At 37.0% G+C, this 27,843-nt stretch overlaps 1 protein-coding gene across 1 annotated transcript in view; it reads left to right on the forward strand.

The window, feature by feature from the left end:
- The window catches only part of LOC134536562 (intermembrane lipid transfer protein Vps13D), a 416,290-nt gene that overhangs the window by 12,210 nt on the left and 376,237 nt on the right, over positions 1-27,843 (forward strand). Inside the window, exons 5-11 of the mRNA XM_063376313.1 lie at positions 2,410-2,577; positions 5,347-5,682; positions 8,405-8,709; positions 10,459-10,755; positions 17,812-18,010; positions 24,149-24,335; positions 27,173-27,326. Coding sequence (XP_063232383.1) covers positions 2,410-2,577; positions 5,347-5,682; positions 8,405-8,709; positions 10,459-10,755; positions 17,812-18,010; positions 24,149-24,335; positions 27,173-27,326 — 1,646 coding nt within the window. The remainder of the gene's footprint in view (positions 1-2,409; positions 2,578-5,346; positions 5,683-8,404; positions 8,710-10,458; positions 10,756-17,811; positions 18,011-24,148; positions 24,336-27,172; positions 27,327-27,843) is intronic.

Consider the following 27,843-nt stretch of genomic DNA (forward strand, 5'->3'; position numbering starts at 1 on the left):
GAGCACACACCAGCGGAGGGGAGGCAAGGAGGGGCAGGGGAGGTGAGAAGGAAGTCACCACACACACAGCGAGCGCAGTCACGTAGCAGCCGGCGAACAGTGAGGAGACGTGAGCAGACACGTAGCAGCCGGCGGACAGGCGAGACATGCGTAAGCACGGCTCAAGGTTTTTTTATCCAAATTTTGACGCCCTAAAATATAAGTGCGACGATTATGCGCGTGTGACGATTATGCGCGTGTGACGATTATGCGCGTGTGACGATTATGCGCGTGTGACGATTATGCGCGTGTGTCGATTATGCGATAAAAGAGGGAATGGCGCCATTTGCTCGTCTGCCTGCTGCCGCGCCAATTGCCTGGCTGGCACCGGAAAGTGACTTGACTTGGTGGGCTGGCATTCAGCTGGAGGAGGGAAAATATAAAAATAATCCAGCCAGTTTGAGTGTGCATTCACTGTGAATGCATGTGGCCATTTGACTGTGTTGACGCTCTACCTCACCATTGTAAATGCCCCTGAACTGGCACTGTACACAATCTTTATGTGTCTGTTACTACAGGTTTTTAAGATGCAATTGTGACCTAACATTATTGTATTTGCTTGAGATTTCTCAGCGTTCAAACACAACATTCCATGACAAAACTGCAGCCATTGGTGCTTCGAAAGCTTCACTTCAAAGTACTGCATTTTAAGGTCCTCCAACTTCCACACAAATTTCTTGCCAGACTGTAGAAAGTGTCTGACGGTCTTTATAAAAGTAACTGACAAGAAAGTGTAGCTTGCTACCTTTTTTTTTCTATTCTTGAAGAGGACTGATTAAAAAAAAACAATAGCCGAGAAGGAATACATGGGTGTATTATAGTTATTAGGAGGGGTAGTAAAGCATAGTGGTAGGGGGGGAGAAAAATGGGCCTCACTCCCTCACTCCCTCCTACAGTAGTAAAGTAGCACAGAGTGCAGACAAAAAGAGGACGTGTTTCTTAGGCAGCAATAAGCTGAGACTATTCTACCGGAGACATGTACGGTGGGACTCACATCAAGGTGCGACCCTTACGGCAAAAATTTTGGATTTTTATGACACAAATGATAGATGCAACCTGTATACATTGATAATCCTTCTGCGGGTAAATGTATGGAACGTTACAGAATAATTTGAGAAAATAGGCCTATGGAACAGGTTAATAGAAAAGATGGGTGACATCTGAATGGATGAAAATGTGCTTTTTTCATTATCAGTTTTTTTTTAAATATCGGTTGTAAATTATTATATAGGAACTCTAAAAAATTGTGAATATTGGCAGATAAGTACCAATAATAAAATGATCACGTCGGTACTTCACTACAAGAAAGAAACTCTTCCAATTGTAATTATAAGCTCATAGTTGTACACAATGCCAAACAAATGAACAACTGTGCAGCAGTATGCCAATTTGGGATCTGCTAGAATAATGTGCGGTGGCAAAGAATAAAAAGTGTGGATGTATAAAAACCAGATGGTGAAAGTGATTCTGACGTAAAAACTGACAACCACAAATGTAGGAGATATCTGGAATAAAAAATGGGATCTTTATTATAATGTGTCTTCGATAGTAAAGGGACCTTAAATAAAGAATCTGTAGTTATAATTCAACAAATCATGCATGAAATTTTTTTTTTGTACTTTGTGACCACCATAATGTTTTTGTATCTTAATTATTAAATAATTTTTTTTCCTTTCAGTTGTATGAATATTGTCCAAGAGATGTAAATGGATATTGAGTAATTTTGATTAAGGTTTTTTTTTAGTTTTAGTTTTGTTTATTACAGTCATTAGATTTTTTTTTTGTGTTTGTGTAGATTTGTACTAAGATATTGGACAAGTCGAGAATCAGGATGTACAAAAATCCTTTAGTACAATGTCAAATGAATAAAATTATACGAAAAAGGTATACAGAACTTTAAAAATTTTTAAAAAATAAATTTAACTTATAGAGATAACTTAAATGTAGAACTGTCCTTGTTTGATTTTTATGAAAGTTCTGTAACTAATCCAACTAATTTCTTAATCTTTTTTTTTTAGTTAAATAAAGAACCAGTATTTGCTTAACCCTAGAAAGTAATTTATTAATAGTAGAAATTTAAATAGAAGTTATCAAATCTGATAACGTTGAGTGAAAAAAATAACCAACAAAAATATTATTTGGATTTTGAAGATGAGGATGTCCTACATGTCTCGAAATCTTTAGTTTTTAATTAGAAATTTTTAATATATTTTAATATTTAATGTTATTATATTTTATGTACTAAGTTAAAATTATAATATTTTAAATATTATATATATGTATGTATATATGTGTGTATGTTTGTATACACACACACACACATATATTAGTTTTTGTATTATCGTGGAAACCATTGCTCCGTGTACGCAGGAGGCGATGCGGGACTGCATCGCGCTCGACCACAGCTTCCTGTTGTCGCCGGTGAGTGCGCAGGCGCGCTTGAAGCGCAACAAGAGCAACCAGCCGCTGCGCTCGAAGACGAAGCCGAGGGTCGTGTGCGACGTCGAGTTCCAGGAGGTGCCGCTCTCCTTGACGGACGTGAGTCTCGGTTCTCCCTTCTCCCGAGAGTGGGTCGGTGGGGGGAATGTCAGTGAAAAAATATGCCTGTTCAGGTCACGAAGGTCACAGAAACATAACGGAACTGAAGGGTGGCCACTAAAGTCACAAAATAAATAGTAACTGTTCTCAAAGTCGTGAAACTTTAATATCCTGCAGGCTCTTTCTATCGTGCATTTTGTTTTTTGACTCCTTACATTAGTTGATACTTGCAAATTAAAAAAAAAAATTTAGGGGCAAACCTTTAAAATTATGGGTAATTGTGTGTCATCATTGCCAGATATTGGTTATAAGTAATTGTGTGTCATCATTGCCAGATATTGGTTATAATTCTCTTTTAATCTTAATTTGGTTGAATATTGATGATTCATTCATAAAAGCATTGAAAATTAATGCTTGTAAGATTGTTTTCATGGTTCTTTTGTTTCTTTAGATTTGTTACTTTTGTCTATTGTGTTAGTTTATTATAGTTTATGATATAAATTATAAAGTCAAGTTCATGTTATGTACCTGTTCAAAAATAAATAGATTGCTGCACTCTTTTTTTTTACACAAATTCAGTAAAACATCCTTGTAGGAAATTCGATTAAAAAAATTATATTCATGCATCACTGCATTGTCAAGTACTTCACGTTTTGCACTTTTAAAACTACATTTACCAACACTACGCATTACACCTATGTACAGGAAGTCCTCAATTAATGGACAGGTTACGGTTTTGGAAATTGTCCATTTAGCAAAAGTCTGTTAATTAAATTACATTTCCCCATAAGGAACAATTTTAATGTCCCAGGTTACATTCCTAGATCTTCCAAATATTCCTGCTTTTACTATTAAAGACCTATCGATACATAATAAAAATCTGGTTTTATATTTTAAATTTAAGAAACACAACCCAGTATGAATTGAATGAATAAAAATGTTGCTAACATGTGAACTTTACTATCGACTCATAACTTGTTGGGTGGTACGGTGGGATAATGCGTTGCAGCACGGCCAAACCACCAAAATATTTTTAACTTGGATGAAAGAAGCACGAAGGTTGTAAATGGATTGTATAGATTGAGTTGAGATATAAATAGAAACATACGTAGTTACCTAGAGAGATACAGAGTGATATGAAGAGATATGGATACAGACATATAAATATACAGAGATATCTAATATGTAGAAGTATAGTGAGATATATAGTGGGACATATATAAAGAGAGAGAAATGGTTTGTATAATTTTATGTACCCTTACATCAAACAAGTTACAAAAAAAAAATTGAAAGAGGCATAGAAACTCAGGCTGGAATTAGCTAGTATTTACTCGCATAATGTCTGCCCTCGCATAATGTCCGCACCCTTTATTTATATATCCTTAAAAGAAAAAATTAAAAATTCGCATAACGTCCGCACCAGTCGTCTACGGCGGGCAACACAACTTTGGCCACCCCTAAAGGACGCACTACGAATGGAAAGTTGACGGCTCTGTAAACAAAGCCGTGACCTTGAGCTGTCCTTTCTCTCCTGTCCTGAAAGGGTGGGGAAATTCGTTGAACTGAACAAAGCACGGTAACGGTAAACACAGCTGACCAACACGCACGCAAGTTCAAGGCATGAGTTTCGCGTCGAGTTTTGTAGTGTAGAGTACATAATAGGTAAATATAAATCCTTCACTGCGCGGTTTAAATTAAGAGTTGTTCGTTATGCTGAAGAGCATGGGAACAGGGCTGCTGAAAGGGAGTTTGAAGTGCACGTAAAAAGTGTTCGTCAGTGGCGGAAAATAAAAGAACAGTTGCAGTCAACAAATGCAACACGGCGTGTGTTTCGCGGACCCAAGGCTGGGAAGTTCCCAGAACTTGAAGTTTAAGTTTTAAACTATGTACGTGAATTAAGAAGTAATGCCTGTGCTGTTTCGTATGAAATGGTTCAAGTAAAGGCGTGGAAAAAAAAAATTAACATCACATTTGCTGACATGGATCAGTCTTGTTTTCTGTTGAGGTAAGACACGCAGCGCAGCGTAAAAGAAACGTCAACTTTAATTAGTGTGTACCCTGTTTTACGTGTCAGGACAGAACAGAACCCCTCTTTGTTTACATTTGGTTGGAATCCCTCCCTTGGCCATTCTCACGCTCTAAATGTTTCCTTCCCATTCCTCCTTCTCTACGTCACGAAGGCCATCAGATTTCCGGGAGGGGGGGGGGGAATACAGTGCGCAGCAGATGTGGAACTGGTGAGTCACTGCGCTGTTGCCAGCTCGCTGGTTCCCTATGCGCCGCACGTAAGGATATGGTGCGGCTAAAATATTGCAGCCGTGCCGTTAATAGCCATTTAAATCCATCACATATTAATCACATTAATAAGGCACACGTAACCACACTTATTTCACTGTAGCGCGTAATTTTTTTTAATGTTCCGGCGGGTGCGAGACAGTTACCGGTGGCAATTACAGCAAAGTAAACATGGTCTAGGCCGTGTTGTTCGCGAGCGATCCCGCAGCAATATTCTTTTAAAATAGCTAGTGAAATCCAAATTGATTTTAGATACGTTTTGTGCCTTTTTAGTAATAATTAAGACACAAAATTTTGTATTTTTGTATTTTTCCTCGCATAATGTCCGCACCCCATTTTTTTGGCAAAAAATGTGGTCAAATTACTCCGGACATTACGCGAGTGATTACGGTATGTGTATAAAAATAACCCTGTGAAATAAAATGATTGAAATGTCCTGAGAGTGGTCCCTGTGATGTGGTGGCTCTGTGATAGCGGCAGTACGGGCGGCTGGTGGGCTGCGTGAAGGGCCTGCTGCGTGCGGAGAGCGGGCGGAGGCGTCGCGGCTGGCGGCCCGCCCGCCCCCCGGCCGAGTGTCCCCGCGCCTGGTGGGGCTACGCCGCGCGCTGCTCCGTGCCCGGCTGGCGGCCGCGGCCCGCCGTGCGCTCCTGGGAGCAGGCGCTGGCCCGCGCCCGGGACAACGTGGCGTACGTGGGCGCCTGCGCGGGACTGCTGGCCAGCCCGGCCGCCACCCTGGCCCCGGAGGCCCGGCTTCTGAAGGAGGCCGTGGAGGCGGAGCGCGGCTACGAGGAGCTCCGCGCCCTCCGCGAGGTGCGCCCCCTCATAGCTTTACCAGGAGTACCACATGCCAGGAAGCAGAAAACACTCTACTGAAATGTAAACTCTGCCAGCAGTGCAGTTATTCCATCTGGCTGGATAGAACGTGAGTAGGTAGTTTGACTGGTGCCGGATTACAGAATTTGTTGAACCATAGATTGCAGTGTTGAAGACCTTTCACTCTTGTAGTTAATCTTCTGCCTTACTCACACGTTTGTTTTTAGTTTTTTTTTACTGATACAAGTTTTTTTGTCAATCATATAGGAGTTATTTTTTTTATCTATTATGCAATTATGGAAGTACATTGCATTTTTTTTATTAAATGACTTTGTGCTGTTAGTCAAGCAGAAAGGTTTATTTATGAATGCATGTGTGAATTTTTATAAATAGCAGATACCATGTAGCTTAAAATTGGTCGATGAATGTTTCACTACAATGTAATGCATATTTTATATTGATTGAATCTTCTGTAGGCATGTGTATTTCACGAAATAATCTTGTATCTCATTAGACTGCTATAAGGTATTTCCGCAGTAGTGATTTTTCCCATGTAATTAGCGGCCGTCATTGCCCTATATGGCTGTGCCATTCAGGATGTGTTTGCTTCAGCACTGGATGGCTGTGATTGGTGCGCTGACAGTAGACATGTACCTGCTGAAATAAACCCAGCCAACCACCGAACACAGACAATACAACACACAGCTGGTCTGAAAATTTTTTGTGAAAAGTTCATGCCCTAGGCATTCCCCTTAATAAGATAGTAACATGAAATTGCAATTATTGGACATGTCGTGTTAGTCTGAGCCTTGGGACGAACACAGACACCAGAGGGCAGTTGTCAGTGTGTCCTTGTCCCATCATGACTCCACCGTAGTTATCATTTAGGTATTACATTATGGTGATGTTTTTATGCAATTTAATTACCTGTCTTTTTATCCCATTCTTATGGTTGTAGGAACCATAAATAAAAAATATTCAATAGTGACATCAAAAATTTTAGGTATAAGGCTTTTTAGTAATAATTTCACTAACACCGAAGGCAGAAAGAGTAATATTAAATTTTTAATTTTTATATTAACGTTGGCAATTACAATACAGGCATATACAGTCAAACCTCTATCTATCGTTTTTCAGGGGACCAACAAAAAAATTCAGTAGATGCGGACATTCAATAGATGTGGACTTCACTCTAAGAATTTTTAAAAAATAATATTTCAACCTCAAAATTAGTGTCAGAAATAAATCAGTTACTTGTCATTAAAGTTAAATCAGTTGAAAAATAAATAAAAATGGCAGTATTTTACTTAATTCAATTTACACTTGCAAAAAAAAAAACATACGCACAATAAATCTACATGGAAATTAAAGTCTTTTTCAATATCCTGAAGTCTGAAATATGTTTACTCATGTCATCAAATGTAGAGCTGTACTGAAGAAGCCAATTTTGCCAATATTTAGTTGAATCGGCATTTCTGCCGACTTCCGATACACTTGTTAATTTTCGGCCGATATTACTGAAAAACGACTGCCATAACCTAAAAATCCACGAGTACCCTTTTCACTTTTCGTAGTAGTACTGCATTCTTTCAGATCGCATTATTTCTTCGCAACATGTGCCAAACGTACATATAAAAATTTAACATCTTTTTTTTTCAATAATGTTCTTTAATTTTAATATGTCATAAATAAATACATTACCGTCACGGTAAATATACATCTCAGTTGTTACGGTAACTGTAGTGCAAATGTGGTAGCTATCGTGCTTCTGTAGTAATTATGGTATTGACAAAGAATCTTTAGTTCTTTTTATGGTAATTATCTTAGGATAACAATTGGGTTTGTATTGTAGTTATGGTACATCATCCATATTTCTTCGTAAGTTGTTGTTCATTTCTTTTTTCTTCATATTTACGTGCTCCATTACTTGGCTGCAGATTTAAGGTGATTTTTACTACTGTATACTATCGTTACTGTTTTTATGACGGTTTCTTTCTAAGAAATAGTTATTTCTGCAAAATCTTTATGGTTAAACGATCATCTATTATAATTTATAGTGACGGGACCACATATTTTGTACGATCAATGCGGACAAAACGATAATTCGAACATCGGTACAAGCGGACTTTTTTAACCTTAGTTGTATGGCAATTTTGCCGGGACCGTAGAAAGTATACGATAAATACGGACAATCGATACATGCGAGTTCGATAGATAGAGGTTTGACTGTAACATAAATAACAAACTATGTACCTATATAAATTGGATCAGACTTATTTATTAGGTACCTTAGTTAGTTAAAATATAAAATAGTCTTGAAAATGAGTGAAATTGGCATAATCTATGTTTACTGGTGTGATGTTATACCATTTTCCCATCAGTCAAAAAAGCATAAAACTGCCAGGAATACCATGCCCACTTGGATAATTGTCACATTAATTATACCAAATTTGAGCTAAAAAAAAATCTTTTATCATTAGGAGGCATTTTGTGTAAACTATACTTTTTAGAAAGAATCCATTATACCTTTAAATAGTTGTTTGAGAAGCTTTTGAAAATTTAAGTTTGATCAAAGAATAGTTTTGTTTGACTTAAAATTTGATAAAACTGAAATACAGATTGTAGATCCGACAGGTCTTGTATGAGAGCGAAATACATTGAAATCCTGGTTGTAGGTGTGTGTGGGGGCCAGTGACTAAGTGTCGGGTGGACTGCGCAGGTGGCGCTGAGGAAGGTGCAGGCGCAGCGGAGCGCCCCGGCGCCCGGGGCCGGCCGCGGCACGCTGCTGCAGTGGTTCCCGCAGCTCTGGGGGTGGAGCAACACTGCGGCACCCCCCGGGCCGGACCCCCTCGCGGGGAAGGAGGCGGAGATCGAGGAGGAGATCCTGGACGTGCTGGCGGACAGCATGGAGAACAACACTCTGCTGCGGAGGGACACCGTGTTCGGGCAGTTCAACCTCACCCTCAGGAAGGGGACCTTCCACCTGTGCACCGTCCGCGAGGGCGGCGAGGGAGATGCCGGCAGGTATCTGCCCGTGCCCTTCCTCTGATCCTCCACTGGTCAGACTGCCTGGTCTCGTTCAGTCACATTCCACACTTCGTGGATACATTTCCATTATCTGTTTTTCTTTCAATAGAGTAGGTTATTTAAACTTTTTAGAATACTATTGTATATTAATATAATTTTTTGTATTCCTTCCAAAACTATACAGTAGAATCCCGCCGATGCGACCCCCCTCTGATGCGTCCATTCCGTTTATACGACCGTTTTTTGAGAAACCGTGAAAAATATGAGCAGATAAAGTCGAAAATTTGAGTAAAATCGGCTGAAAAACAAGTCTGTTACACTTTGTTGGGCGCTGTGTGTTCACGTTTATCTTGGCGAGCGCTGTACTGTAAGCAGGCAGGCATACAAAAGATGGCTAAAAATAGATACCACCCCTCTAGACTATTAGGTGCTTCCAAGTGTGCCTGAGAGATAAGATAAAGAAGGTGAAGAGGGCGAGACCTGCCAGCCAATATATTTGTGGGAGGGGGAGACAGAGATAAAAGAGAGCGAGCCCTGCAGTAAGCAGAAGTGCAAGTTCAAGGTCGACATTTACCGTCACACTCTCGCTAGCTAACGATGCTGCTGGTCGCCAGCCTCGCACACGCACGCACACACACACACATACGCGCGCACGCCGCCGCCAGACAGTGGCGACTGGCGAGTAGATGCGTGCGCAGCCAGCAGTTCCGCTCTCCTTCCCCTCATTTACCCGTTCACACGTGTTTTTTTTTTTTTTTACGCTGTGAAGGGACGTGAAAAAGATAATTGCTTGAGCTGTCAAAATAAACATCGCTGACGGCAAGGACGGGAGCGCATCCTGTCGGTCTGTCGCTGTGATTATCTACTCCAAAAACATGTCACAGCATTTCAGGATAGCATTGTTTTTATATCTTTCGTTTATAGACGAATGTTTTCTACCTGATCCACACAAGTTCCTTCGCCACGTTTTGAACGAAAATAACAACCAGCCGGCTAGCATAGCCGAACTCGCGTGACGCAAATTCACTTTATAATTGGGGGGAGGGAGGGGGGGTAAAATTGGCCCGAATTCTCTATTACGACCATTCCGTTTATAAGTCAGTTTTTCTGGAAACCGTGAGGGGTCGCATCAGCGGGATTCTACTGTACTTAGTTTAGTTAATCCAGCAGAATTGTTGATCCGGATGGCTGTGGTCCCTAATATGGTGGATTAATGACCTTTCTGTGTAGTATGTGGCAATTGTGCTTTTTGTTTAGTTCAGATGTCGTGTCAAATTTTAACTTTTGCTTTTTACTGAAGCACCAGAAAACACAAAATTACCTTTTGGGCAAATTAGGTAGGACTATTAGTGGGAAGTATTTTTTTAACTTTTTTACTTTTCTTCTTTCATCTAGTTATTTTTGTATTCTTGCAAAGATGTACACTGAATTTTTGTAAGCCACTAAAACTGCCTCTCATTAACAAATACCCACGTTTTGTTTTACAAATTTTTTTTACATTGAATAAACTGAAGTGCACTTTTGTGTAAAATTGTTGTATCGTTTTCTGTAAGAGTTTGAAAAGTCATTGAACAAATCAACGAATCTGCAGATGTTTCATGTATTTGAAGCTGAAAAGGGGATGCATTTTTTTACATGTGGCGATTGTAAATTTTCATTTCATTACTATTTATGTTTGGAACTTGACATGTGAAGTGTGCGAGAATCAGGGTCAGCCAGTGTTGAGGTGGGTGGTGGTTCCGCCAGGGTGAAGCCGGTGATCTCGCTGGAGTTTGAGGACATGGGGGTGGGCTGGGAGTCGCGCCCTCGCTCCGGCTCGCACAAGTTCAGCCTGGTGCTGGGGGGCATCTTCCTGCGGGACCAGCTGACCCGGGACACGGCCTTTCCCGTGCTGGTGGGCCCCCAGCAGCTGGAGACTAGCGTGTTCCCGGCACGCTTCCGGGTGCCGCGCTCCGCCGGCCAGCCGGGCCGGAGCAGCCCCGACAAGCCCCTGTTCAGCCTGCTCTACGAGTACAAGCCGTTCAGCTCCGCCAAGGAGTACAGGTGCAGACGAGACCTCCTGGTTTCTGTGTTGTGTTTATTTACTCCAGCAAAATATTGACTGAATTTAAACTATAAAATAGTGATGGGCCGAGACTCGAAAATTCGAGTCGAGTCGAGCGAGTAGCATCAGCTCGGCTCGGCTCGGCATTCGAGTTTATTTTACTCGACGGGGCGAAACTCGAAAGGAAATTGGATAAAACTCGATGATAAAATATGATAAAATTGAATTACAATTCTTAATATCTCCTTACGTGACTTCAGCCGACACTAAAAATACGTACGTAAGACCGAAACAAGTACTTAAAAACAATGACGACAATCGGCCATATTATTTATATTTAGAGCTGTAGCAAACCGTATGTATTCGTTACTGAGTAACGGGTGCGGCATCTAGTAACGAGTAACGAAACGTTACACACGAATGCATTTCGTTACTCGCATCTTTCGTATGTTTCACGCATGCGCGCGCGTATTCGTTACAAAGAACGATGTTTGTTTATTAATAAAAGTATGATTTGGAAATTCGTCGTCCAAGTTTTTTACTGTTTATTAAAGGTATTGTGTGTGTAGACAAAGTTTTAGATTCGAACAGAAACAACGTAAGAAAGTATTTTTTACAAATTATAAATAATATGTATGTTTTTGTTTTTTATAATCGCGTATTTTCACGTTTTATGTTCTTATCTTAAAAGATATATTATAATATAGCCGCTCTAATGAGATTTAATTGTTTCTTGGTTAACAAAAGCTGTTAATTATCAAATATTTTTAATTGTTTATATTCGATTTATTTTTATTTACGCGACGTCATACTGTACGCGTACGAAATACGACTCGATTCGATGCTGTTACATAACATAGCATGTGCCATGTCATGCGGTATCAGAAGTAACGAGTAACGATACGAAAGTAACGAGTACTAATTGTTATAGTAACGAATACATACGGGTATACATTTTTTCGTTACTTTTACACCTCTATTTATATTTTAGTTTTACATATTGCCAACTTAACAGGTGTGACCACATAGCAAAGAAGACGAACACATTTTTAATAAACAAAACACAAATTAAATTTTATAATCTTAATATCGGCCCAAATATTACTTTTTTTTTTAGTAAATCCGTGCTACAATCGGCGCAACGTTACAATAATAAATTAACGGTAGCGTTATATTTGTGTTACAGAGCGCATGTTTGCGACTGATACGCCACCAATCACGAAATGGCAGTTAAAAAAAACAACTGTGCTCCACTAATTTTAGGAAGTGTAGGGTGGCGAACATGAATTTTTTTTCCGTGTTTGTTTACACTATTACGTTCGGCGAGAGTGCATTTTGTATAATTGTTTGCTATCCAAATTAAGTGGCAAGTTAAAATTAATTATGAAGTATAAAGTATTTTATAAAGTGTAACTATTTAATACAAATACAAAAGCATGGATTGGTTGGAAGTGCCAGCTTGCGATTGGCCGGCAACGTAACGGCGTTAGTGTTGTAGCAATAATCTTTAAATGTATTATATTTGTTATGGGAACGTTTATTGTAATGTTGCGTTAATTGTAGCACGGCCTTACACTTCCCATAAGTGAAAGTTTTCAAAAATGTTCTAATGATTGTGTGAAACGTAACCTAACCTTCGCGCCAACAAGCCTAAATTATATTCATTTTTTTATTGACTCGTGAATGCTGCAGGCCGCAGCTAACTCGTTCGGTCCAAAATAAGGTAAATATGTAGTTGAGCGGTATTTGCGAAAAAAAAATGTTAAAAACTTAAAATACTTTAATTATATGCTCTTTAAATTCCTCTTTTCATTAAAGCCGGCAGATATAAGAAATTCCAAATACTTTATGAGATATCGAATTTTTTAATTTTCATAGTTGGGCGATATTTGTTAAATAAAATTTAAAAATTCTGAAAATACTTTAATTATATGCTCTTTAAATTCCTCTTTTCATTAAAGCCGGCAGATATAAGAAATTCCAAATACTTTATGAGATATCGAATTTTTTAATTTTCATAGTTGGGCGATATTTGTTAAATAAAATTTAAAAATTCTGAAAATACTTTAATTATATGCTCTTAAAATTCCTCTTTTCATTAAAGCCGGCAGATATAAGAAATTCCAAATACTTTAGGAGATATCAAATTTTTTTAATTTTCATAGTTGGGCAATATTTGTTAAATAAAATTTAAAAATTCAAAAAATACTTTTTTCTATGCTCTATACCTCAATTATTGAATTGTATTATATCAGTTAAGAATTTATTCTAAATGAATTATTTGTATTAATACTTGTATTTTAAATATATTTGATTACGTGGGCCAGTCTAAGGACTCTTAGCAGTAAAGTGCAAATATTCAAGCTCAACTTAAGTGTCAAAGATTCAAATAAAAATTCAGACTCGAATCGACTCGACTTGAATTTATGATCTACAAACTCGACTCGAATCGACTCGAACTAATTATTGTATAATTCGACTCGACTCGACTCGACTTAAAAATTTGCAGGTTCGTACATCTCTACGTATAAAATAACTGTAGGTAACTGCTCCGCGATGATGGCGACTGCAATGTCAACCGAAACGTAGGTGAAATATTCGCCAAGGACACGGCTACAACCCAGAAGCCAACCTACTTCAAACTATAAAATGATTTGTATTGAATTGGTCTAAAACTGATACATTCGGAACTTTAAAAAAACAAAATTAGCGATCATTTGTGATTTGGAAGTGATTCAGTAAGAAATGCACGATAAAACAAGTTAAATATTTTTTTTCTGATCCACGCTCTTTGGTACAAATTTTGGCCTGGAAATAATGATAGCCCTTGAATTTCAAACTTTACAAGATTACTTTTTTTGTGATTTGAATCAAGGTTTTGTTAAATGCTACTTAATTCCATGATTTAACATTCATTTTGGTGTTATGGCATGCTTTTCAGCATTACTTAGTGTTGCAGAGAGACTTTGCGTGTTAGCAAATTGGCGTTTGAGAGGTGTTTTGTATGTAAATATTTTGTACATAATTGTATACAGAATTTCTATAGATTTTGAGTGGGTTTAGCATGACTAGTTAAGAGTCTTAGAGAAAATGATATTGGGGTAAAGATCTTCAGTAGGCGCAAGATTTATAAACGCTTGGAAAATAATGAAATCATCATTAAAAAGTGAAAAGAATTAGTATATAATTTACCTATATTTATTTCAACCCTTTATCTTTGATTGACTTGTGTAGCAGTCGAGACCTGGCTGACCCCGCTGTAGCAGTTTGTGCTCGCCCGGCCCTGCCGGACTGCGGACATAGGGGTCTGCGAGTACTCAACAATCCTGAATTTGAATATAATAATTATACATTCGACTCAACATTTTGAATCAAATAATTTATCTTAACTATTCATTACCTACAGCTACTAAAATAGCCTACGGAAGTTTAGTTTTTATTAGCTGTCACAACTGTCCATAACATCTCATTTTAAATCCCGGCCTTTCGTATAGTAAAAAGGACAGTCAACCTCATTTTTACGTACCTGCATGTATGAATTTCCTTAACTAATTAACTTTTTTTTTACCTTGCACTGTCATATTATTTATATTATTAATCATTATTTTTCTTGCTTTATGCTAAAGAATTTTCCACAATATACGTTACAACAGCGCTGCATTCAATAGCAAATAATAATAAAAGTTTAAACGGAACAGGTTGAAAGCAAATAGTTTGAAATTTATTTATTATATACGTTATTGCGTTGTGCTTGCGATCACGGCAGCTTAGTTTTCCTTTGTAAAGAACTTTTTTTTTGGTGCCACTTGCCACGGTGAACCTGTACGGCCGTGACTCCAAACTTTGATGACGCAAAAATTAAGTTTATTTTGCTATCTCTATCCTTTAAAACTTTATTAATAATGCATTAAAATAAAGTTGTATACTGGGATTTTTACATAAATAAACAGTGGACTACTATGCCATTGTTAAAAGAAGTTTTAAATTAACATTCCAAATCCTATAAATATGGGCTCATCGTGCATGTTTGGCAATGTTTTATTTTAATACCTTAAATATTTATTTAGGAAAGACAGTTGGCAGCATGAATTTCCAAAAATTGTATTAGAACATTGGAAGCATTTTTAACTTTGTTCCTAACAGTAAACAATCGTTTTTAAAGTAGTTACAATGGTTTAAAATTAAGAATTATTTCCAATGAAAATCTGAAATTATTAAATGTTTTCTTTGATTATACACAAAATCCTAATATGAATTGTATACATTGAATGTTATATCTCGGCGCTCGGTCTCATCGCACATATTTTCAGAATCATGTACATCGTATATTGTTATCGTCAAAAGAGTTTTTAATTGAATGACCTAAAGTTATCATTATGAGTGAATTAAAAACATTAGAGAAAGTGCAGTTTCTTGTGGAATATTATGAAGCCGATGGTTATCCAAAATATTTATAATGTTCACAGAAACTAAAAACACCAATAGGTTAGTGTTAGTACACTTTTAGTTAACCTCAAATTATGATTTTTTTTATGTTAATTCCATCAGTAATATGTATATTTAAAAAATTTGAAGACCTATTTAAATATTTAAATAAAAACTCATTTGGCCCGCTTAAAATATAATTAATTTGATTGTATTTTTACAAGCCTGTGTTATGGGCGGGATAAGTTTCTACAGAATGCCCTTATTTCATAAATTCTTACTATTATTGTTTTACTATACAAAAATGTAGGCCCAAAAGTGTGTTTTAGTTATTTTAGTGCATATCTATCTATCATTTTACAGTGTTTAGCATAAAATTTTCTTGGACTCCTGAGAAGAGTAAAATGAATTTAACTGAATTTTTTTATTCTATTCAAAAAATGTTCGTAATTTTTGAATAACTTGATATTCAATTTGAATGAAATAAAACAGTACTCGCAGAAGCCCAACTACTACAGCAGTCTGGCCGCTATCTGCTAAGGCGAAGTGCCTTGGAAGCTCAACCTTGGTACTATTTAGCGGATGTCTCGTGAGTCTTTAGTAACTACTGGAGCCACTTGATCGCAATGGTTTACAGTTTTGAGCAGTTTTACTACAACCTTTTCCCAGCATATTTTACGAGCTGGTGTGTCACCGGGCCTTGACAAACAACTTCGGCGATTGCCGGTGCTACCCTTTTAAGGTGGCAACTGACAGTATGATCATAAATATTTTTTTTTACACATTCCTGTTAATTACCCTTACATTTAGTTATTCTAGCCCCTTCGGTGTTTAGAAATGCATCTTTTGTGTTTATTTTGAGAGCTGTATGGATGTATGTGTATGTGCATTGTGGATCATAAAAATATACTATTTATGTAATTTTTAAAAAAAAATTTGTAAAATTTCAAATAAAAAATACACCTTAGAGGAGGCTCTTGAACTGATCTTCAAAATTGATTTTGATAGTGAAACCCGTAAAAATGAATCACCATCAGAATCTAAAGAAACTTCTGCAGCACAGTCTACTGCAGACCTGCCAACTCTCACGATTTTGGTGTGAGGCTCACGATTTTAAGGTCCATCTCACGCCCTCACGCCAAAATAGTGTTTCCTCACGATTTTTCGGGGCCCCAAGATTTTGTTTGTAAAAGTTACAAAACAAGTTTTACGAAAGCTTACAGTAACGAGTTTCCATCAATACTCGAGTCACGTAAAGGAAGCAATTTTGCGTTTTGTAGCATGTGCCGTGCTGATTTTTCTATCTCGCATAGTGGAAGAGGAGACATTGTGAAACATGTCACTACAAAAAAACACAGCTAACACGTGAAGTGTATTGCTTCCAATAAAAAAAATTAATTTTGCTGTGAACAGTGATAATAGTGTTACACGAGCAGAATGTTATTTTACATCTTTTTTAGTTGCGGCCCTGCATGATCGCTACACGACAGCGCTAAATTATGTTCAACTAAATTAAATCTGCAACCTATAATTTGTTGAAATACATTTTGAAGCAGAGACCATGTAACATAATGTACCAACAGGTATGTCACTTAAATATTTAAAGATTCTCATTTGTTGCTTTTTTTATATCTAACCTGTATTTTATGGGCCTGAAAGTTTTTATCGAGGACCTCATGATTTTTTAAATTTGAATGTTGGCAGGTCTGCTACTGCAGACACACTGACTTCTTTAGCCAGTCATGCCACTTCAGCAGAAATATCTTCAGCAATTCCGTCCAAAACTGGCACTACTTCTGCAACAGCTGAAAATTCTTTTTCAGTAATAGATGAATCCTCAGTGGAAAGCTTCTGGAAATCATTAATGTGGTACGGCAAAATGTTTTTTCGTATTATTGATATGACAGTTTTCAATTTGTATTGTTTATACAATACATTGTCGCAAAAACTTCATATGCTAATTTTTAAATGAAAATCATAGAACCAATTTTGGAAAAGTGCAACATGGAAAGAAGAAAATCGGGCGGAGGAAGATCAGACTCTCCACCGAGACTGACAGCAGGACCTCATCTTCCCGATGAATGGAGTCCATACATGTTATGTGTTGTGTGCAAAGTGCACAGAAAGAGAAAGCAAACTAAAGTTTGTTGCAAAGAATGCAATGCAAACACTCCATACTTTAAAATTTGTCACTCTGTAAAAAGTTTTTTTAATAGTCCACAATATAAAATAATGATGGCAAGCTAGCTGTATTCATTATATTTTTCATGTACATTATATAAATATAAAAAAAATTACAACAAAATAAATAAAAAATTACTAAAAAACATGTGTACCAGTGCCAAGTATAAAATTAAAATATTAAGTTAAGGAATTGGAAGAAGTTCAGGGATTATGGCTGGTTAGTGATAGTGCCTGTTTCCAAGGTCAGGCAAGACCCCACTTCACCGGAGTGAAAGGGTTAAGAATGCTTAGTATTTAATAGCTGTTATGCATAGAACAGAAATCTTAAATATTTTTTTTGCTCTCTGTGTTAAAAAATCAATTCAAATGCTGCCAGGCTTTCAGACATTCTGCTCTGACCACACTGTTTCAACGTGGCTAATGTGTGTGTGAATGACTGCGCCCAGGCTGCAGGTGGGCACGCAGTCGCTGGAGGTCGTGTACAACGTCTCGGCCCTCGAGTGGCTGACGGACTTCTTCACGCGCCCGCACCAGACGCCCGACGCGGAGCTGCGGCGAGCGGCCAGGCACCGCTACGAGGCCATGAAGCAGAAGACCAAGGAAGAGCTCAAGAAGAACTGGGATCAGATTATTCAAGGAGGGCTGGTTAGTATCTACTTCATGTTGTGCAGACTAATTTTGTTCAGTTCATAAAACGGGGAAGAAGAAAAAGAAAAAGAAAGAAAAAAAAATTCTCCTTCGTTATTCATCCAAATAAACCACCCATAATTTTGAGTCAAATGTGTATTTAAAAAGTATTGTGCGTGGCGTATTAAAAACTGGACAACAACGTATGTCAATGCTGCGTTGCACAAGTTCTGTCAAGCTCAAGTTTTGATTTACTTGCTGTTGTTTAATGGGCGATGGTTATCTTGTCCATGGTTTGTTAATGTGTTTTCGTGAGAAAGACATTGAATTTTTACCAAGGGTTTGCTGTTGCAATCATTTGCAGTTGCTGAAAAAACAAAAACAAATTGTTATGTATGCTCAGGAAAAGGAACATTTTGCTCCTGCAAGTACGTACATACATTGTCATGGATAGTCGTATACTTGTCTAGAAGAGGAAAAAAATGTTTGTTTTTGAATGATGGTGGTATTGCAAAAAAAAAAAATTAAATGAAAGTTGAGAATTTGTTACATGTGCTTCTATTTGGTCATTCGTGGCAAAGATGTTAATTGTGCTTCACTGCAGTAACTAAAACATCTGCGGGCAGTAGCCATTTTACATTCAGGACACTTTTTTCTTGCATCACAATAAATTAGGGATGGGGCGACCGAATCCAATATCCGCCGAATCCGCCGAATCCTAGGGATTCGAAGGTTCGGCGGGTCTGATATAGGATTCGTCAAAGGATTCGGTTTTTACTATTTACGGGAAAAAAAATACAGTAAAATTCGCTTACGAGGTCCTGCATGGTAGGTTTTTCCGTATAAAGCGTTTAAATTGCCCGAGGTCTCGTCATTTACGCCATTAAATGTGTGATATAATGTCGTTAAAATGTTTTCTGAAACTTCTTGTCTCAAATAATGGCACACGTAAATATGAAGAAAAGACAAATGAACAACAGCATACGAAGAAATATGGATGATGTACCATAACTACAGTACAAACCCAATAGTTATTTTAAGATAATTACCATAAAAAGAACTAAAGATTCTTTGTAGAATACCATAATTACTACAGAAGCATGATAGCTACCATATTTGCACTATAGTTACAGTAACAACTGAGATGTATATTTACCGTGATAGTAATGTATTATTTATTTATGACATATTAAATTAAAGAACATTTTTTAAAAAAAAAGGATGTTAAACTTTGATATGTACGGTTGGCACATGTTGCTAAGAAATAATGCGATCTGAAAGAATGCAGTACTACTACGAAAAGTGAAAATGGTACTCGTGGATTTTTAGGTTATGGCAGTCTCTTTTGTTTTTCAGTAATATCGGTCGAAAATTAACGAGCGTACTGTATCGGAAGTCGGCAGAAATGCCGATTCAACTAAATATTGGCAAAATCGGCTTCTTCAATACAGCTCTACATTTAATGACATGAGTAAACATATTTCAGACTTCAGGATATTGAAAAAGACTTTAATTTCCATGTAGGTTTATTGTGTGTATGTTTTTTTTGCAAGTGTAAATTGAATGAAGTAAAATGTTTTTATTTTTATTACTTTCAATTGATTAAACTTTAATGACCAGTTACAGATATTTATGACACTAATTTTGAGATTAAGCAATTTTACTAAAGCATTCCAGCCAAGCAGGTTGCCAGCGAGAGACGCTTCTCTTTTGCTGGAAACACTATCTCCAATCGTAGAGCTAATTTAACTCCTGAACGTGCAGAACAAATTATTGTTCTGAATGATAGATTAAAGAACAGAATTTAATACTCTGTGACAATCTCTCTCAGAATTATTGTGCTGAAAAGTGGAAATGTTGAAACAATGTGAATGTACTTTTCAAACAACATGATTTTTGGTGCTAAGTTTGTTGAAGCTCAGTAAGGACTCCAGAAAAATTGACAAGGGTGAAATTTTTCCAAAAATATGTTACATTTACACAAACATATACTTGGTTATGTTAGTTGGATGATATCAGTTACTAATGAACCAATGGAAACAGGTAAGATTCAATGAAAAAAAATGTTATTTTTTTTCTAGCAGTGCAAAATGTAAACACACTCTGTAAATAGTTACCCAAAATTAATAAGCCCACTACATTTTAATACTTTATTCAAACATAATATTAAGTTTAAGATAAAAATAATTTCCCAAAAGTGTAACTGTACCACAAAAGCTCGAGCTCGGCTCGAAGTAAAATTCTTAGGCTCGCAGACCTCTAGCTTATTTATAGAAAAAATCCTAACTGCTAATCTGTACTAAAACTGAAATTTCTCAAGAAAAAATTGTTGTCTTTATATACACTTATACCATAAATGTACCAATCTACATGTGATAAAGTCAAGGGACTTTTAGTGCAAGCAGAATACATCTCACTTACATTAGATATGTGGACATCATCTATTAAAAGATTCGGGTTTGGGTTCGAGATTCGGCAATTCCAGTCGAGGATTCGAGTTAGGATTCGGATTCGAGGAAATCAGGATTCGCCCCATCCCTACAATAAATATGTTATCAACATCATTCACAGTTAATCCATAAATAATATATTCATTGCCTGGTCTTTAGAGATGTGTACTGGAAATTTTGATACATTTAATAGTTCTCTTGTGGCAAGATTAAAGAGTGCTAGAATAAAAAACTGGCAAACAACACCAATACTGAGAATTCTACAGATTTCTGCAGAAAATTTGAAATGCAATATGCATAATTTGTAAATACTAGGGGTGTGCGGGATCCCGATGCTTCGGGAAAAAAGTCTGGAAAATAGGCTTCCCGAAATGCCGGGCGGGAATTTTATTTCTCCCGAATTTTTCGGGAAATTGTTTAAAAATTTACAAATGTTTACTAATCATGTGAAAATGTTTTCTATCAATTCAAACTGTTTTTACAACAATATTTTTTATGGATTCGTACATTTTTGAAGTGTTTCCGTACTATTTAAATGCAAAACATATGTACTGTTAAATATAGGACGCTAATAAATGAAATGAAATGAAATGAAATGAAATTAAATGAAATTAAACGTATGCCGATCGTAGCGACAGCTGTGGTGTGCAGTGAATTATGATAATTGTTTACACATATCTAATTAGAATATAAAACCGTACATGGAGTACCTTAAATATTGTATGCGTTCATAAATATATTTCTTCAAGGGTACAAATTTGCAAGATACGTGAATAGTCAGTTATATAACGTTATATTGCCGTCACCATTGAATACTTAACCTAAAACCACAGTGTGTCCTTAGACATAAACAAAACACATGCGCAATCCAACCTTTTCGCCAAAGATACAAGAATACTAGACTTGCGTGTCATAACGAAGCGTAACCGTTCTCATTACTTGATAGCAGTGGCGATGTAGAGAACTGTATTGGCACTTTGAAAAATATGAAATCAAGTAGTTTTACACCACTGCTCACGAGTATCTAAACATCTATGATTTTGCTTTGGGAGAAAAAAATAGTTGTTTACTATTTAGTTTGGCGGGCTTTGTCGGCTGACGTTACGTTATTATGGCTTGTGCAAAGTATCTGTTCCTGTTTTCGATGCCGTTGTATATTAAAACAAACTAGCAGCCTACAAATAATGGAGGTCGCAACCGATCAGCTTGTTACTTGTAAACCTAAAAGTGTTTGGAAGTATTTTGAACGTCTGACAGACAGTAAATCCCTGGCAAAGTGTGTCTCGTGTGAAAATTTTTTGAGATGCGAGCATGGTAGCACGTCATGATTACTAAGACATCTCAATAAACATCCTTCTATAAAAAAAGAATTGTAGGATGCTAAAAAATATGAAGTCGCCGCTGAAAAAAGGGCAAGTGAAGCAGACAAAAGAAATAGCAGCAAAAAAACAACTAACTTTGCAAGAAACGTTTAAATGGCTATCTTCTCATATTAGAATTAAAAATTTGCTTTTTTTTTTTTTTTTTTTAAATTTTCCAGATCTCGTCCCGTTTCCCGCGGGAATAATTTATTTTTCCCGAAAATTTCCCGCAGTTCAAAAACCTATTCCCGCACACCCCTAGTAAATACAGTAGAATCTCGTTATAGCGAGCACGGTAATAGCGATAACACGGCTATAACGAGGTATTTTTGAGGAATTTACGGCGTGATCGCTTGAAGCGCGCTTTGGTTATTTGTCTGCTTTATCTCGACCCCTCTCGCTCGCCACTAGACATCTTGCCGTTGACGCCTGTCACATTCTTAAGCCTTGCAGTCGACACCTAAGTGCGTGGCTTTAAAAAAAGAATCCCGTTCTTTCTTTCTTTTATCAAACTTCCGTTAGTTATCTGTGCCTGCGACTTCACAGTCACAGCATCGCTGGCTGGCTTCAAGGCCAAGGTATGCTTGAGTCGAATAAACCAAACCTTTGAATATACATATACTTGTACGCATTTCTTATTATTTAGAAAATAGAGAAAATATATTTTTTCCCGCCATCAAACATAACAATGTGCACTTTTTTTTAATATAAATGCTATTAATTAATTTGTTGCAACATTTTCATTAACAAATAATAACATTGTTTATAACTATGTTAGGCCAAAAAAGTCAGAGCCGTCTTTATACTTGTTGCTAATTGATCGCGTTAATAATACACAAATATTTATAAACTTGTTTGGAATTATTTCAGTTGTGACACGTTTACAAACACTTCACGTTATTTATTTTACTATCTGTACCGTATTTATTTCCGAATCGCTAGGACAGTTTTTTTGTAACTTTTGATTCAGTCAGTTGTTGGGGTATCTGTCCGGGAAAGGGGTGGTGATGGTTTGAGTTTAATCCCAAATTTATTTTCTAAAAAAGTTGACAGGTTTCTTTAAATGAAAAAAAGTATAGTTTTCCAGCGACTATTTTGTTTGAGGCGTACGTGCGTTGCTGCACTCCTGCTTTTTTGTAAGGAATTAAATCGTCACGCTACACTAGCACCACCTGTTAGCAACATCCCGAACCAACATGGCCGCCAGCAGACTGCCCACGTCGACAATAGATAGCAGGACAATGCTGCGTCGGCCGCGGGCTGAGATGCTATACTTACATGGCGTGGTAGGGTATTCTGCTTATTTCGACGCAATCGGTGATCGCATCCGTACTTTTGGGGTATCGTTTTAAAGAGAATTCACACATCTGCTCACAGAAATTAAGATTTTGTTAATATAACCTGTTATTTTCCAATTCGGCAGGTTTAAACACAATTTTTATGCTATTTTCGGTTAATTTTTATTTTTTGGGGCCAATATTTGTCCAATTCGGTTATAGCGAGGACATGGTTATAGCGAGGATCAAACCCGGAACCGTGACACCTCGCTATAACGGGACTCAAGTGTAATACCTAAGTTCAGAATAAAATTTTTGAGAAATTTAATTATAGTTACAAGTTCTGTGTTTAAAAGTTTGTTGGGAGGCTTATTCTAAACAACATACAGTTTTTGGTTATGGTCTAAATGTTAGGGTTGTGAGGCTTATTGCGGTAAATAGGGTAGGTTTTGTTGGAGCATTTGAAATCAATTTTGAAACAAGTCAGGTTAGCTGCAGGACAAGTAAAAGTAGAGATTAAAGTGTCACTAAGGGCACAGACACTTAGGAGGTCGTACAAAATGGATAAATTGTCATTTTATATGACCCTTCACATTTCCCAGGAAATGGGTAATTTTTGCGAAGGGGTCATATGTAATTAAAAATTGGATTGATTTTTGACCTATTCCCTTCTTCACCCCTTTCCCATATGCTAAAATCACACAAAGCCCATGTTCAACCTTCTCAAACACTAAAAGGACTGCTGTTTTAGGAATCACAAGGAACATTTTTTTCATTCTCATATTTTATTTTTACCAATTTCATTTTATGTTAACCTTTTTAAAAGTGGTTTTGGTTCAACAGTTTTTGAATTTTGGTTTTTTTTTTTGTCTATCATTATTTTTTCCCTTCAAGTTTAGCTATCACATTGACATTATCTCTTTTCTTTAATTTAATCATTGTTAACTGATTGTGAATTCAGTGATATATGTAGTGACATATTTTTAATTTCTTGGTTTATGAAATTGCTGTTTGTTGATACACATTTGCTAGCTCTTTAAAAGTTATATAAATATATTTTTGTTTCAGAATGATCGCAAAACTTGGGACATTGAGTTGGATATATCTGCTCCTCAGATCATATTTGTAGAGAATTTCTGCGACAAGAATTCTCTGATTGTGGTGGTAGACTTTGGGAGATTCCATTTCAGCAACCAGCCAGAATCCGAACTCCAGCAGGAAGCGCCCACACAGGAGAAAGTTAGTGATGACGAAGGTAACTAACTATCTGAATATGTATTGCATTTCTGATGTCTTAGTTGTGTTTGTCATGAATGAGATGTCTTCATTGCATAATTTTTATATTCGCTGTTGAATTGTACGTTAAAGAGAAATTCACTTTACTTCTAATTCAATCGCATATTTACTATGCTGGAAGCGATAGTGCATTATGTATTTGAAATGAAACAATTTGTTTTGATACCATATTCACCCGAAAATAATGAGATTATTTTCATCAAAACTGCTGGAACTACTAGTGAGGGTCGCGTTATAATCACAGACTTAATGTTGCCACTGGAAGAACATGAATAGCAGCAATGGGAACAGTTTAGTTGAAAAACTACTTGCACTACTTCGTAACTACGTTACTTCAGCCACTTTTTTTACTTACTGCCTCTGTGGCCAGCTTCGCTATGGTCAAAAGACTTAAAGAGATGTTAAAGGCAGCTCCCCTAGGAAATGTGTTTTAATTGGTTAATTTTGTTAGTTATGTTTATTGCTTGGTTCTAAATTTAATATTATTATTAGTTTATTTTAGTAAATTAGTTTTAGTTAATTTTTAGTACATTGTTTTGAGCATAAGCGCAGATTAAAACCATTGTCTAGTTATTTTTAGGTAAAGTTGGCAGCCTGGTTTTTTATTACATTAATTCTTAAATGCATTTTCCTTTTAATTTTTTTTAAAGATATTTTGGTAACATATATTTTACGTGAGGCCCGAAAATACGTGGACAATTATGAACTAAAATACGTTAATGAACTTGGGTGCCAATAAAAACGGTTTGCACGTCTCTGCTGCCAGGCGCGGTAGAAGAGCAGGGTGAAGAATGACATAATGATGAGTACGTCAAGGCATTCGCGAGCACCCAGCTGACTAGTGCGGACATTTTTCTGCTCGCTGGCCACAAGGGTGGTAGCTGCGATTGGCCCGGGCTGTACGGGAATGATGGATAAACTTAAAAAGTTACATAAAAGTTACGTACTATTTGAAATGCACGATTCGAGAGTACGGATGGGGATTTGGTAAGCAGAATTCGTTGTGAACAAGTGTGTATGCGTCCGTAAGCAGAATTTGTTGTGAACAAGTGCGTAAGCGTCCGACCAGCGAGCCCACAAGTCGGGCAAGCCTTCAAGTAGCTGCTTGGTGTATCGCCAAAAATCCAGTTTTAGGCACTGGGTCAGGAGACCTGGTTTTCGCAGCGAAGTCTTCAATGAACAAGTAATTCATCAGCTCCATCCCCTAAGCCCTTGCAATCTCTTGGGTGAAGCAGCTGCAATGATACATGGCGTCCCAGTTTGACTTTACGAGTGTTGGGACTTCATATCAATTGGTCGTGTGAGGGGACCGCCCGAAAACTTGAGTTAAATGATATTAAAAGTGAAGTTTATGGCCAGTAGAACTACTTTAGAAAAAAAAGAAGAAATCTTGTCCCCGAAAGAAAAATATGCAGTACCGTGGCACGCGGACTATTATAGTAGACCCGGGTCGAATCATTTAAAAATTATTGTATAGAACAATTTAATAAGTATTTGTGTAAATAGTTTTCTGAGTATTTTCAATGTGTAGAAGCTTAAATTGCTTAAGTATGATAACCAGGCTGAATTTTATTAAGACATTTGCTGTAAAATAAAAAAATGTACAGTAGTAGCAAATATTTAGCTCTTATTGAATGTGGGCTGATCCATTTTATGCTACAGGAACCATGTTCAAACTCAAGAGTTAATTTTGAATAAAGTGTTGAACATATATTCTAGTTGCATAATTTCTTATAATAAGTTGTTAGCAGTTTGTTCTGACCTTTAATTTTGTGTATTTGATTGTTTGGTTTTGTTTTTTGGGGAACCTGCTTTAAGGAACAGCAATAAAAAAAATCACACTCACAAATTAGGTAAAATTAAAAAAAAATTATATTGTAATTTTTAATTATTTTGATAGCTGTTCCCAGGTGGGTGTCTGACTTGTGTTAGCTTATCCTGAACCTCCACTTAGTTGGAAAAGTATACGATCTGCGGTTGTGGAGGAGGGAAGGGGGAAGTCATCTGACGGCACAGATGGGACACGATAACACTTTGGAATGCCGTGAAAGAGAGGGGAGAGAGTTTAATTGGAGTTTGTGGTTGGGTTATGTCCACTTTGTTCTGCTTCTCTTCACTGTGGCTGCTTGCCAAGGTACACCCTCCCTTTCACCTTCCCCCTCCACTCTCCACCCTCCCAGTGACCACCGTGTTTCGCAGCACAGCGTTCTTTTCTTTCTGACGGCTTTTGAACTACAGCCACAAAACTCAGTTTTTTTTTCTAACTGCTGCTTGCTGTTTAGAAAAAAAAGCCATGTAAATAACTTTACTGATGAAAGTAACATCAGGAAATCTCTAGTAAATATAGTATAGATTTACTAATTGAAATAATTTTAAATATTTAATGCATCTGACTTGATTTACACTCCATAAAGTGAATTTCATTAACTCATATACAAAAAGTTTGAGGTCACGTTGAATTTAGTCACATTATTTTCGGGTAAATACCGTATTTGAAATATTGAATGTTTGTACAGGCCTTACTATATGAGTATGTTCAACCAATTGCTACTTCACTACATATGAAAAACCATGTAGCTTTATGAAAGCAAGGTTTGAGTTCTTAAACTCAGTATTAATATTTACTCTATTTGTGGTACCCCCTTTTGTGTTACAGATCTGCTAGCCACTTGCCATTTAATTATTTCAATTTTCTAATTGCAATGTAACAGAATCAATTAAACCAACAATTTGTAAACATTTTTATCCGCCACTTTAAAGGCATTAGTTTCTATAACTGAATCTTCAAATCTGTAGATGACTTCCAGACACCATGTTCAACCCCGCCTGGCAGTGAAGCTAGCCTGTCGGAATCTCAGACGATGACCAACATAACAAGCTTATCCGCAAAATCTAACAATGCGACCAGCTGCGTCACGAATGTTACTCTTCACGAGAAACTTTATGACAGGTTTGTATTTTAGATTACAGATATTTATTAAGGTTTCAGTAGTCTTGAAAATACTTTGTTTTGTGCCGTGTCTACTTGTACATAATTCTTTTCGGGGGTAAAAGTCATGAATAATAATGACCAGTTAATGTTCGCAGGCTTTCATGGCCGTTGTCTGAAGTAGCTTGGCTTCTGGGTTGTAGCCGCGTCCTTGGCAAATAATTCACAGATGTTTCGATCGACAGTACAGTCACTATCAGGGAGCAGTTATCTACTGAGGTACTTCAGTACCTACCTAAGTAGGTAACTGCTCCCTGATAGTGACTGTACTGTCGATCGAAACATCTGTGAATTATTCGCCAAGGACGTGGCTACAACCCAGAAGCCAAGCTACTTAATGATAAGTTATTGTAATAGGTAATTAAGTTAAATAGGTGAACTTATACCATAGCAAGACCTCTACAATCACCTATTATTAAAAGAAAAAAATAATGAAATAACAGACCTGCCAACCCTCCCGCTTTAGGCGGGAGACTCC

Source organism: Bacillus rossius, chromosome 11 (genome assembly GCF_032445375.1).
Source record: "Bacillus rossius redtenbacheri isolate Brsri chromosome 11, Brsri_v3, whole genome shotgun sequence".
NCBI lineage: Eukaryota > Metazoa > Arthropoda > Insecta > Phasmatodea > Bacillidae > Bacillus > Bacillus rossius.